We start from the raw sequence: 13,255 nt of genomic DNA, 5'->3' as shown, positions 1-13,255 counted from the left end.
CAAGAGCAATAGTCACATAAATATTGTTACTACTTACAGAAATCGCTTCAGAGGAATTTAAAATAAAAAATTATACCTAACTCAGAGATATTATTAATTCAATTTACAAGCAAGGGAACAAACTAAGTAAGGCACATTCAAAAATACGCTCTCAGTATTCCAAGAAAGAAAACAACAGCTCTTGGTCTCGAGCAGTTTTATTACCAGTAAGTAGAAGTAGAACCAACTACCGCTGTGATTTTAAGTTCATTCAGGGTTTTTATATTTTTATAGCAAAGTATTAAAACCCATTCTAATCTTAATGCACTCACATTTAGTGTAGTTACTTGAAACAAACAAAAACCCAGCAGCAATTATTGCTTCTCCATCCTGAAGATCAGTGATTTTCAGTCTGTATCAGAATGAACCTAATTATACACAAGTTCCTCAGAGGCTACGAGAGAATGGGTACCAGAGCACAAAGCTCTATCTAGGCTTTCCATCCCTTCTTCACCAGAGCAGCTCCACTATTCTGTAAATGGGGGTTTCCATTTAAGATTTCATTTCATTTTAGCAATATCAATTAAAATTACAGATGGAGATAGCCTATGACCTCATAGGTTCACATTTAGGAACTGTTCCTATAGATACACTCTCACATCAAAAAACAATGCACTTTTAAGATCATTCACTGCAGCAGCATTGCTTGTAACAGCAAAAGACTGGAAACAACCCAAATGTACTCACACTACAGAAAATGGCATTCCATGCAGCCATAAAAAGAAGGAAAAAAAAAAAAAAGGAAACTCTTTATAAGCTGATATGAAACAATCTCCAATATTAAGTGAAAAAAGCAAGGTGTAAAAGAGAATATACTGATATAATGACTTGCAAAAAGCATTATGCTGAATAAAAGAAGCCAAATACATGAGTACACAATGTATGATTCTATTTTTATCAAGCTCTAGAATAGGTAAAACTAATCTCTGGTGATAAAAATCCGGTCAGTGGTTGTTGAGAAGGGCACTGGGAGGGTGGGGTAACAGGGATTAACTTCAAGGGTCAGGAGAAAACTTTCTAGTGTAGTGGAAATGTTTTATACCCTGAGTGGGGTGGGAAATACATGGGTGTGTACCTTTTTCAAAAACTATGTACCTAATGTGTTCATTTTCTTGTATATAAATTATACCTAAATAGTCAATTTTTTAAATGCTATCCAATAAGATTTACATAAAGAAAACAGCCTACTTTGTATTCTCAAATAAAGAAATACAAAATAGAGTAAAACAAAAACACCGAAAATCTCTATGTATGGTCTCCAAGCTAAAATGTTAAATAGGGGGGAAAAAAAGGTACAGAATAATATTATAGTATGTGACCATTTGTGTGACAGAAACCAGTAAGCTACACATACACGTAAATATATGTGAAAACACACACACACACACACATATATATATATATATATATAAAAAATATACATAGGTATTTCTAAGTACATGGAAAATACATAGGAAACCAAAAAAGTAAGTGATTGACATAAGGGAAAGGAAACAGGATGACTGGGATAGAGGGGAGAGAGAATTTTACTTTTCAATATATACTCTCTCGTATCTTTTTTTTTTTTTAATATGAATTTTTTTAATTTATTTTCTTTCTTTTTTTTTTTTTTTTTTGGCTGTGTCTTAGTTGCGGCACGCAGGATCTTCCTCGAGGCATGTGGGATCTTTCATTGCAGCGCAGGCCTCTCTCTAGTTGTGGCGTGCGGGTTTTCTCTCTCTAGTTGTGGAGCACAGGCTCCAGAGCACAGGGGCTCTGTAGTTTGCGGCACGCAGGCTCTCTAGTTGAGGCACGTGGGCTAAGTAGTTGTGGCATGCAGGCTTAGTTGCCTTACGGCATGTGGGATCTTAGTTCCCCAACCAGGGATTGAACCCACATCCCCTGCATTGGAAGGTGGACTCTCCACCACTGGACCACCAGGGAAGTCCCCTCTCTTGTATCCTTTAAATTTTGTCCCAGGTTCATGGATTTTGGGTTTTTATAAGTATTTAATTTGGACAAAAGGATTAACTTTTAAAAAGGCTTTAAATTCACCACTGTAAACCATGTGGGTGGATCTACAGTGTAATAAAGAGAAAATGGTCCTATGTCCGAAACTTTCAGCATTATGAATTTTAAAATGTGCTTTTAAAACAGAGCTAATCTATCAAAATGATGTGCAGTTACAAATTATTTGGCTGAGACTAAGGAAAATGAAATGAGATGAATGATACATGTTCTAAAGACTTTACATTTCAAGCCAAAAGGGGCAGGTTAAAACTTGAAAAGAGTTTGGTTCAAATAACACATACATTAAAGTCTACCTATAGGCTGTGGGTTGAACTGTGTCCCTCCAAAAAGATATGTTCAAGCCCTAACACCCAGTACCAGTGAATGTGACCTTATATGTCAATAAGATCTTTATAGATGTAATCAAGTCAAAATGAGGTCATACTGGATTAGGGTGGAACCTAATCCAATTGTTTGTGTCCTTGTATGAAGAGATAAATTTGGACACAGACACAGACACACAGGTAAGACAACACCATTTGAAGACAGAGGCAGAGATGGTGCATCTATAAGCCAAGGAATGCCAAGGATTGCCAGCAACCATCTGAAACTAGGAAAGAGGCATAGAACGGAGGATTCAGAAGGAAGCAACCATGTACACACCTTGACTTCAGACTTCTAACCTCCAGAACTATGAGACAGTAAGTTCTTGTTTTAAACCACATTTGTGGCAGCCCTAGGCTAATACAGCATATAAAACTGAAATGAATCCTTCCCTCTAGAAACAAATTCTAACATATTCTGTCCACTAAAGTACACCATCCCAGTAGGAGGGTATCAGAAAGGATACATTCACAATGTATCTCCAATTTATTATATATGCCTACTTGATCTAAATTGTTACAGAACTCAAACAGGTAAGCCACTTAACATTTAATCTTTCAGGTGAAATGTACTTTTCCCATAACTATTGATAAAATGAGTGAGAATGGTCTGAATGTTTGTGTCCCTCCAAAAATTCACGTGTTGAAATCCTAACCCCCAAAGATGGTGGCATTAGAAAGTGGGGCTTTCGGGAGGTGATTAGGACATGAGGGCAGAGCCCTCATGAATGAAATTAGTGCTCTTCTAAAAGAGGCTCGAGAGATCCCAAGCCCTTTCTATCATATAAGGACACAGAAATAAGGTACCAGTTATGAACCAAGAGGAGGGCCCTCACCCTACCATGATGGTGCCTTGATCTTGGAATTCCCAGCCTCCAGAATTGTGAGAAATGAATTTCTGTTGTTCAGAAGCTTCCCAGTCTGTGATATCTTGTTATAGCAGCCCAAACAGACTAAGACAATGACCAAATAACTTTAGGTCTCTGGAACATACTACTGACCTCGAGAACCATGAATATTTTGTTGGCTGTCTCTATCACATGGTAGAGTTGACATATATGCTGATGTCTCAGGTTCTTCAAGGCATCAATTTCTGTTTTGACCCGGGGCAAATCACTCTGTGACAAAACATTTCATTAAATGAGCAATAAACCTATTTGGGAAGTGTTCCAAACATCAATATCACCAACTTTAAAACTAAGTAGCAAAAGCAATCAACAGCCTCAGAACAATTTGTTCAACAATATAGAAATATAAAACAAAACTTATTTGTGTGTACATTTTAAAAAGGCCTTGAGGGTTTTATGAAAGACAAGTTCAATGTGGGACAATAGTACAACATCAAGAAAAATTAAAATAATCTCAGACTCCCTTTAGAAGGTTAGCATTCCAAACAAGGAAAATGACAGAAACACTACTCAGTGTACATGCCTTGGCTACCACTTGGGTCTGAGCAATGTCCATTAAGAAGCATGCTGAGCTAAAAATTGGTGAATGTAGATAAAAGGTATTCACTGTCTCAATCTTCCAACTTTTCAAGGAGCTTGAAATTTTTCAAAATAAGAAGTTGGTTGGGGAGGAGGGTAAACCAAGTTGAAAAACTTTCAAAGTCCATATTAAAGATAGAAATCCAGATATCCATGAAGTAAACAAGTAAAATTTTATTATAAAAAGGGACTTGATCTAATGATCTATGGTTTAATATCCAATTATCTAGGGCCATGCAACCAGATATTAGTTCTTAACCAAGAATCAATTGTAATTTTGACTATTTTGATATGATAATCTTTTTTTCTTCTTTTTTGGGGAATGTGGGAGTCTGATGACTAAAACCCTGAAAGTAATCAAAATATTTTTAAAGTCCTAGGAAGTAACTAAAATAAGCATAGTAACAATAAAAAATACAAAAACAAGTTTAGAAATAATGAATTAATATCATCATATTGATGCTTTAGAATAAGTTTTGAGTACTGATGTGGTAATGCATTTTGTAATAACAGTTCACATTTTGTCTGCTATTTAAGTGTTTGCTGTGTCCAAGTAAATAAGTCATACTAAAGTTATAACTGAAGTTGAAATTGCTTTAGGGAATTAATCAGTTTTGTAACCAATGTTTAAATGCTCAAGAAAAATGTTTTTTAATACCTTTTTATTAGTTTAATAAATATAGTATTGAGCACTGAAAACAAAAATATTGAAGGAAAGCCTGAATTGTCAGTTGATAGGTTATTAAAAATAATTGCTGATATAGATCATTGTGTGATTTTAGCATATATTTCAGAAGGAGTTCAAAGAATTGAGTGACGTTATTATAACAAAACATATTCTCTTTGACTAATTTATGTATGTTAATCAGCATTTCCATCCTTAAAAATAAAGTAACAATTGATATTAAACTCTGCCTTGTCCTAACAACAAGAGAGACCCCAAAAAAAGTCCAACGTGTCTAATATAAAGATGCAGTTTCAGTAAACTGATTTTTATGTTTGATAATTATCAACACATAGAATGTCTGTGCTGTTTTACTCAGCTGTATACTAATAATAATTATAATGCTAACTCAATCGCAAAGAATAAAAAACTTTTTTTAACACTCAGAGATTTTTGGTCAGAGGACAAAAAAAAGATTTAAAAAAAATTTTTTTAATTTATCTCCCAAAAAAAGAAACAATCACAGATGCATACTAAGAGACTAGTGAATTCTCAGCAGAAAGAGACCAGAACAAAGCATAGAAACCAAACCATACAAGGGATGGTAGAAAGAATTAGAAAAAAAAAAGACCACTCAGGATGACTTCAAACACTGGGAAGGGTATATAATGCCCAAAAGACCATCAAAAGAGACAGATCTTCCCTTAATAGAAAAACAGAAAACTTTATGCACATTATAGCCAAGATCACAAATTAAATGGGCTGCTTTATAAGGTAATGAGCAACTCAATCCTAGAAGCATTCATGTAGAGGAAAAAAAGGCTGATTAAGAAAAGGATTTCATAATTTCTAATAAAAGTTAGAATAAATTTTGAATAAAATTTATTCTTTGAATAAAATTCTGGGACATAAGATCGATCTATACTATAAAGTAGATCAACATTTAGTAAGGGTATCATGAGAAGATAAAGAAGGGAGATATCAAAACCCAGAAACACCTACAAGACTATGAAACAACTACAGGAAAATGGACCCTGTCGACTTCAAATATGTGCCACTGCCCTGTATTAAAATTAAGAACAAAGTAACCCCTTCCCCAGATTACTTTTTTTTTAATTAATTAATTAATTAATTAATTTTTTTGGCTGCATTGGGTCTTCATTGCTACGCACAGGCTTTCTCTAGCTGCAGCGAGCGGGGGCTACTCTTTGTTGGAGTGTGCAGGCTTCTCATTGCAGTGGCTTCTCTAGTTGAGGAGCACGGGCTCTAGGCACGTGGGCTTCAGTAGTTGTGGCTCGGGGGCTCTAGAGCGCAGACTCAGTAGTTGTGGCGCACAGGCTTAGCTGCTCCGGCGGCATGTGGGATCTTCCCAGACCAGGGATTGAACCGTGTCCCCTGCACTGGCAGGAAGATTCTTAACCACTGTGCCACCAGGGAAGTCCCCAGATTACTATTTAAAACCATAGATTTATACATAACTGGCTATGGAAATGTTATTCTAATAAAAGAGCAGTAACTAGAACATTAGAGCAAATTCAAGTTTTAATTCACAAAACTGATCTATAAATATTTTTTAAGTAATGTTAAACTTACCCCTAGTGCATTTTTATCCATGATTTTTATAGCTACCATTTCTCCAGTGAGGATATGGAAGGCAAGTTTGACCTTTGCAAAGCCACCTAAGTATGGGAAAATGTATTATGAAGAGAGAATCAAACTAACTTAAATATCATCATCAGAGCAAACTGAGAACTCAGGCACAAATACCTTTCCACATACTTTTATAAGGCTCTATTGATGTATATTTTCCTGAAGTTTGTGGCCCTTTCTTCTTGTTGCTTCCAAAGTGTTGGCCATGATCCTAACCTCTCCTCATTCAATGACTAACTAAAGACTCTTCTTTGCCATGATAGGATATCTTTAATTTTGCAATGAAGAAGTAGGAAAAAAGAATTCATTCTTTAGAAATGTGTTTTATAATTAACACTGCAATTAAACCTGCTTTATAATTAACATTGCCAGAACACAATATAAAGTTGGAGAGACAAAAGACAAGTAATATGAAATTTCCATTCAGTGTTAAAACTGTAAAAATAAGCAATTATGTTTCAAAACTGGCTCAAAAGCTGGATATATGTCTACATTTAGGTATCTAAAAGAAACCGCCAATTTAGTACTTCTAAAAAGAAGCTCCTGGTAGTCCCTCCCATGGTCTTCCTCATCTCAGTAAATGGCAACTCCATCGTCCCAGGTGCTCAGGCCAAAAATCCAGAAGCCATTTTTAGCCCTTCCCTTTTGTCTCACACCACATATCCAACCCTCCAACAAATCACACTGGCTCTGTCTTCAAATATATACTAATGTTTACCTTAGGGGAAAGGAGGCAGGCACTGACTGGAAATTTCTATGTCCTGATCTGAGCAGGGAACATATGGGTATATGTGTACAAAAACGCCACCAAAATTAGTACACTTTGCTTATTTTACTATGTTATGCCTCAATAAACTATACTTATATGTACATATGTGTATGTCTGTATACAGAATCCCACCCCTTTCTATACACAGAATCTCACTACCTTCAATTCTATCACCATCCAAGTCACCATCATCTCCAGTATCACTCACCTAAATTATTGCAATAACCTCCTAACATCTATGTTTTTCCGTCCTTGCCCTCTCCCAGCCAGTCTTTTCACAACCAAGCAGCCAGAGTGAACCTTAAAAACAAAAGGTCAGACCACTACTTGGCTCAAAACTGTCTAATGACTTTTATTCTGAATAAAATGAACCACAAGGCCCCTCCTACAACTCTCCTCTCTCTTGCTCCACTTCTTCTTACTAAAATAGGTTGAATTTTAAAACTACGTAAGTTAGGCTAAAAAGCTCTTGGCTGCCCAAATACACTATACTCTCAAATAGATGACCTATCCTCTCCAAGAAGAAAATAATTACCTGTCCCAACAGTTTCATATAATTCATAGTATTTGAGAAGTTCATCATAATCTTTCATAGTCCTCCTGGAAGTTTACTCAAAATTATAAAAAGAACCTACAAGACAAAAACAAAAACAGTACATGATCAGAAAAGGAACTATTAAGAGACTATCTCCTTCACTCTTATTGAGATCCCTAAAAAATAAAAATAGAGCTACCGTATAAAAAAAAAAAGAGAGAGACTATCTCCTTCATTCTTGTAACTACAAATACAAATAAGTCTTAGGCATATAAATGATACTGGAAAAACTGATTAGTCATATAAAAAGAAAATGGATTCCTATCTCACGCCATACATAAAAATCAATTCCAGATCAAATAAAGACTTAAATATGAAAGGTAAACCTTTAAAAGTTTTAATATAATATTGTCATCATTTCAGGATAGAAGAGGATCTTTTAAATAGATACAGAAAGTGCTAATCATAAAAAATAATAACAGAGAATTCTCTGGCAGTTCAGTGGTTAGGACTCCATGCCCTCACTGCCGAGGGCCCGAGTTCAATCCCTGGTCGGGGAACTAAACTCCCACAAGCCGTGTGGCAAGGCCAAAAAATATATATATATAGATAGATAGATAGATAGATAAACTTTAAAAAGCTAGCATTATTTAAATAAATAAATAAATATTAAATAACATTGAAATTAAGAACCTCTGCATATCCAATGACATCATTTAAGAAAAAAACAACATAAATATGAGAAAATATTTGCAACACTTATAACAGTGGACTTTTATCCAGAATGCATATACTCCATCACAACAATATAGAAAAAGACAACCCCACAGAATAAGCAAATGAAATAAAAAGGTATTTCACAAAGAAACACAAATAACCAATAAAAACATGAAAAAAGGCTCAATTTCATTAGTCATCAGGGATATGCAAATTAAGACTCCAATGATATACAATTTTAAGATATATGTAATGAGATACATATTTTATTATTATGCTTCACAACTTACGTGTGTTACATATACTCTTATTTATTTATTTATTCATTCATTCATTCGTTTATTTATTTATTTATGGCCGTGTTGGGTCTTTGTTGCTGTGCACAGGCTTTCTCTAGTTGTGGCGAGCAGGGGCTACTCTTTGTTGCGGTGCGCAGGCTTCTCATTGCAGTGGCTTCTCTTGTTGTGCAGCATGGGCTCTAGGCACGTGGGTGGGCTTCAGTAGTTGTGGCACACGGCTCAGCTGCATGTGGGATCTTCCCGGACCAGGGATCGAACCTGTGTCCCCTGCATTGCTAGGCAGATTCTTAACCACTGCATCACCAGGGAAGTCTATACTCTTAAGTATATATCAAATAATTTATAAAAATAACACATACACACTACTATATATAAAAAAGATAAACAACAAGGACCTACTATATAGCACAGGGAACTCTACTCAGTATTCTGTAATAACCAGTATGGAAAAAGAATCTGAAAAAGAATGGTTATATGTATATGTATAACTGAATCACTTTGCTATGCACCTGAAACTAACACAACATTGTAAATCAACTATACTCCAATATAAAATAAAAATTAAATAAGTAAATGAATAAATAAATAATAAAAAATTAGTTGTAAAAGCCTTAGGAGGTCTTATTTGATTTTTGCCTTCCTGAGTTTTAAAATTAACTACAATTACAAAACACCATGGGGTGAGTACACACGAAGTCATATTCATACCAGCTTTGTCTTATTTGGGGAGGATAAGCTCCTAGTTGACTTTAACTAGAGATTAGCAGTGTATCTGGCAGAACTGCTAATGCAATCAGACTATTAACTCTGAACTTTCTTGTATTCATTCATTTATCCATACAGATGTGTTTACTGAGCACCAATGATGTGCCAGACCTGCACTTGGCACCAAGGATATAACAGAGAAGAAATGTGGTTCTTGCCCTCATAGATCTTGCATTCCAGTGGAGAAGACAAAAAGCAAATTAACAGACAATGAATTAAATAATTATAATTTGTAATAAAGGGCTTCCACGGTGGCTCAGTGGTTAAGAATCCACCTGCCAATGCAGGGGACACGGGTTCGATCCCTAGTCCGGGGAGATCCCACATGCTGTGGAGCAACTGAGCCCATGCGCCACAACTACTGAGCCTGCACTCTAAAGCCTGCGAGCCACAACTACTGAAGCCCACACGCCTAGAGCCCGTGTTCCGCAACAAGAGAAGCCAACACAATGAGAGGCCTGTGCACCACAACAAAGAGTAGCCTCCGCTCGACGCAACTAGAGAAAGCCCGCACGCAGCAATGAAAACCCAACACAGCCATAAATAAATAAATAAATAAATAAATAAATAAATAAATAAATAAATAAATAAATAAATAAAATTTGTAATAAATACTGGGGAAAATAAGCAACAGTGGTTAGAATGGGTCACTGAGAAGGTAACGTTTAAGTCAAGATCTAACTCAAAGAATGAGAAGCAAGAAAAAGAAAATCAGCCCTTCTCATCAAAACTTCAACAATGTTTCCAATAGGAACTGTGCAGGACCATGTAAACAATGTTTCTATATGAAGCAGTTAAAATGATAATGTTCCTTTATTTGACAGACTGCTGCTTTCTCACCAAGGACATCCTCAGCACTACCTCATTCCTCCCACTTCCTGCTTCCTCAGATACCCAAATGCTGAAATGCTCCTGCTCTTTGACAGTATCCATTCCAAAACTGGTCCTTGGGACTTCCCTGGTGGTCCAGTGGGTAAGACTCCGTGCTCCCAATGCAGGGGGCCCAGGTTCGATCCCTGGTTGGGGAACTAGATCCCACATGCACGCTGCAACTAAGAGTTCGCATGCTGCAACTAAGAGCCTGCATGCCACAACTAAGAAGTCCACATGCCGCAACTAAAAAAACAAACAAACAAACAAAAAACTGGTCCTTGCTTCCCCAGCACAAGCCCAAATCCTGTAAGCCCCTTTCAACTCACTCTTACTGAGATGCCCAAGGTCCTAGGGTGTATGGTTTCTCTTGCTGCAGCAAGCTAAGTGTACCTAATTGTTTTTTAATTACAGACGTGTCCCTAATGGTCTGTGGTTGATAGGCCTTAACAGGAATTGTTAACCCAAAAAGAATGAGAGGAAGAGCATTCCAGAAAGAGGGAATTTAGGTGCAAAGATCCCAGAGGAAGAAAAGGCTGACATGTACTGAATTGAAACTGCTTTCAGAGGTACCAGGAAAAGGAAAAGGAAATGCAGATTTGGAGCGGGGACAATTGGTTAGGCATATGGGAAAAAAGAACATTGGATTTCTACCTCACACCACACACAAAATCAATTACAGTAAAGACTGTAAAGTGAAAGGCAGACAATTAAGACAGATAAGGCCTTACTCATACCAGACCTATAGCTCTGAGTGGCAAGAGGAAGAGCATGGAGATAACAATTAGAAAAGCAAGAATTCGAATAGTTTTATGGAAGCCAAGAAGGAAGGAAAAAAGCAACACTACTAAAAAGAAAGTTTCTAGGAAGTAGATTTCTAAATAAATTTGGAAGTGCTCCTATATAGGTTAAGTCCTAGGACCTGAGTTTAGGTACTGCAAAGTGGAGCTTTCTTATAGGTAGTCATGGGGTGCAAGCTCTCTGAACCTATATAGATACAGTTTCTCTAAGGAGCTCTTCTTCCTAGAGGCTAGTGTGACAGGACAGGACTTGAGATTTCAACCTTGGAAAAAGATGCTTCCACACCCTTTAGAAAGCCATGCAGGAATCAGAGGGGGTCCAGGGAAGTGGAGGTCACTGAGTCAGCACAGCACACCAAGGGCTCTAGAGTTCACAAAGGGCTTTGAGTCCAAGATCCAGCTAGTGATAAACTCCTTTGCCTGGTCTGACTCCTGTGCACAAATCTCCTTCTGTGCCCTAGCACTGGACTAGGGATGGCACCACAGAGTTCAAGATCCCAGGACCCCACTCTCTGTAACACTTAGAAAGATTAGGTAAGTATATGCATAGCCAACTGGGACTTGGGCAAAGCTCTACCTGGAAAGGGCAAAACTCATACATCTTAATTAATGCCTCTCAGTAGTGGAAACCTGGTGCTAATGCTCATTTCTAGAGCCAGACAGTCTCCCTTCACCAACAGGCAGAGCTTTAGCAAGTCTGCTGAAGGCTCTGGGACTGGTTAAGTGGCCAACACCATGTTTACTACTTTCAAGTTCTCTGTCCTTCATCCTGGCTCATCCAGAGCTGAGTGGCCAGCATGTTATTAAACCTTAATAACGGTATGACTTTGGAAGACCTAGAGTATGAGTTCAACCTCAGGACTGTGGTGAGTTTATAAAGGAAAAGAGCAATAGGGAAGGTCCTTACTACAATGAAGATGGGTAATCTTCTTAAACTGAGGTGGAGAAAAAAAATGAAGGAAATTATCAAAAGCCCAAGAGACACAGAGGATTTTTTTTTTTTAAGATCCCTTTAAATTTCCTTTCAAAATGCCTAAAGCACTCTGATTCCAGGAATCATTTTACTTGGAGATAAAAGGTATGTTATTTAGCAAGTAAAAAGCCTTCAAAAATTTGGGCAGTGAAATGAACACTAGAGCAGAAGTTCTGGAAGGAAAAGTATCAAAACCCAAGAAAAAAATCAGCTTAAAAAAAAAAAAAGGTTTTAGTAGCAATGTCAAAGCTGAAATAGCAAGAAAGATAAAGATCATGGGCAAAAGACATTCTGATCCAATAAACAATATTAGTCATTTCCTAGGAAGAGGTGGCATTGGACCAACTTAATAAGCAGGTGGAACTTTTAATCTAGCTGAATCTGCATCAACAGCGTAGGCAAACAAAGGAAGCAAAGACAGGTCCTGATACTAGCAGAAAGCTGGTGATATAAAATGAAATATTTCTGCTTCCACTGGAGTGGCAAAAGTTGTTCCAGGCAAGGAGACAGCACAGAGGACATATTTATTCTCCCTGGGCACCTGAGACACAGGATTAGAAATATGCTTACTAATTCAGAAACCTTTTAAAGGGCATTTGTTATTGGAGCAAATTGGGAATGAAGTGGAACCACACCCCCAAAAGACAGGAATCGCAGGACTAAGAATTTTCAAAACAGGCAAAAATAGCAGCAAAGGTATAGAGGTCAACACAAGGCTAAGAAATCTTTGGGATCCTGATGATGGAGAAGAGAATGAGCAGGACTTTGGAAATGGGGGAATGTTAGGCTATAAATCTGTTTAGAAAGTGTTCTGCTATAAAAGTAGGCTATCAGGTTCCTTAGAGAGCAAAGCCCCAACTAATGCAGTACTGGGGTATTCAGAACCCAGGGGTTAAAGAGGAAACACAAACAGACATTTCAAAGTTTAAAAACCATGAGATGGAGGGAGTTCCCTGGTGGCCTAATGGTTAGGATTCCCGGCTTTCACTACCGTGGCCTGGGTTGAATCTCTGGTCAGGGAACTGAGATCCTGCAAGCTGCGCAGCTCAGCCAAAAAACAAACAAACAAAGAAACAAACAAAATAACATGAGCTGGAAATGGACAAAGGGAAAGAAGTAGGCCTTAGGAAGTATAAGTAAGACTCCTAATTGCCACCACTGCACATGCCTAAATTCCATACAAAGGACTGGGCTATTTCAAATTGCCACACTCAGAAAGAGAAAGCAATTGGTATGATGTTGGAATTCATTTTCCCAGATAGGGATATAAGAGTGTCATAACCAACTTCTTGACAGATTTTTCCCAAATGAGTTT

At 37.2% G+C, this 13,255-nt stretch overlaps 1 protein-coding gene and 1 long non-coding RNA gene across 2 annotated transcripts in view; one reads left to right on the top strand and one right to left on the bottom strand.

The window, feature by feature from the left end:
* The window catches only part of MELK (maternal embryonic leucine zipper kinase), a 77,474-nt gene that overhangs the window by 62,332 nt on the left and 1,887 nt on the right, over nucleotides 1-13,255 (bottom strand). The window contains 3 exon segments of the mRNA XM_082402337.1: nucleotides 3,413-3,529; nucleotides 6,156-6,241; nucleotides 7,517-7,612. Of these exon segments, the coding sequence (XP_082258463.1) occupies nucleotides 3,413-3,529; nucleotides 6,156-6,241; nucleotides 7,517-7,574 (261 nt within the window). The 5' untranslated portion in view covers nucleotides 7,575-7,612.
* On the top strand, nucleotides 5-9,898 carry LOC309633492. The gene is made up of 2 exons (XR_014247567.1): nucleotides 5-2,729; nucleotides 9,376-9,898. It is a non-coding gene; the product is annotated as an uncharacterized lncRNA (long non-coding RNA).

This window comes from Balaenoptera borealis (assembly GCF_965194805.1).
Source record: "Balaenoptera borealis genome assembly, chromosome: 8".
NCBI lineage: Eukaryota > Metazoa > Chordata > Mammalia > Artiodactyla > Balaenopteridae > Balaenoptera > Balaenoptera borealis.
The sequence above is the reverse complement of the archived record's forward strand: the minus strand, read 5'-3'. Positions and strand labels throughout refer to the sequence as shown.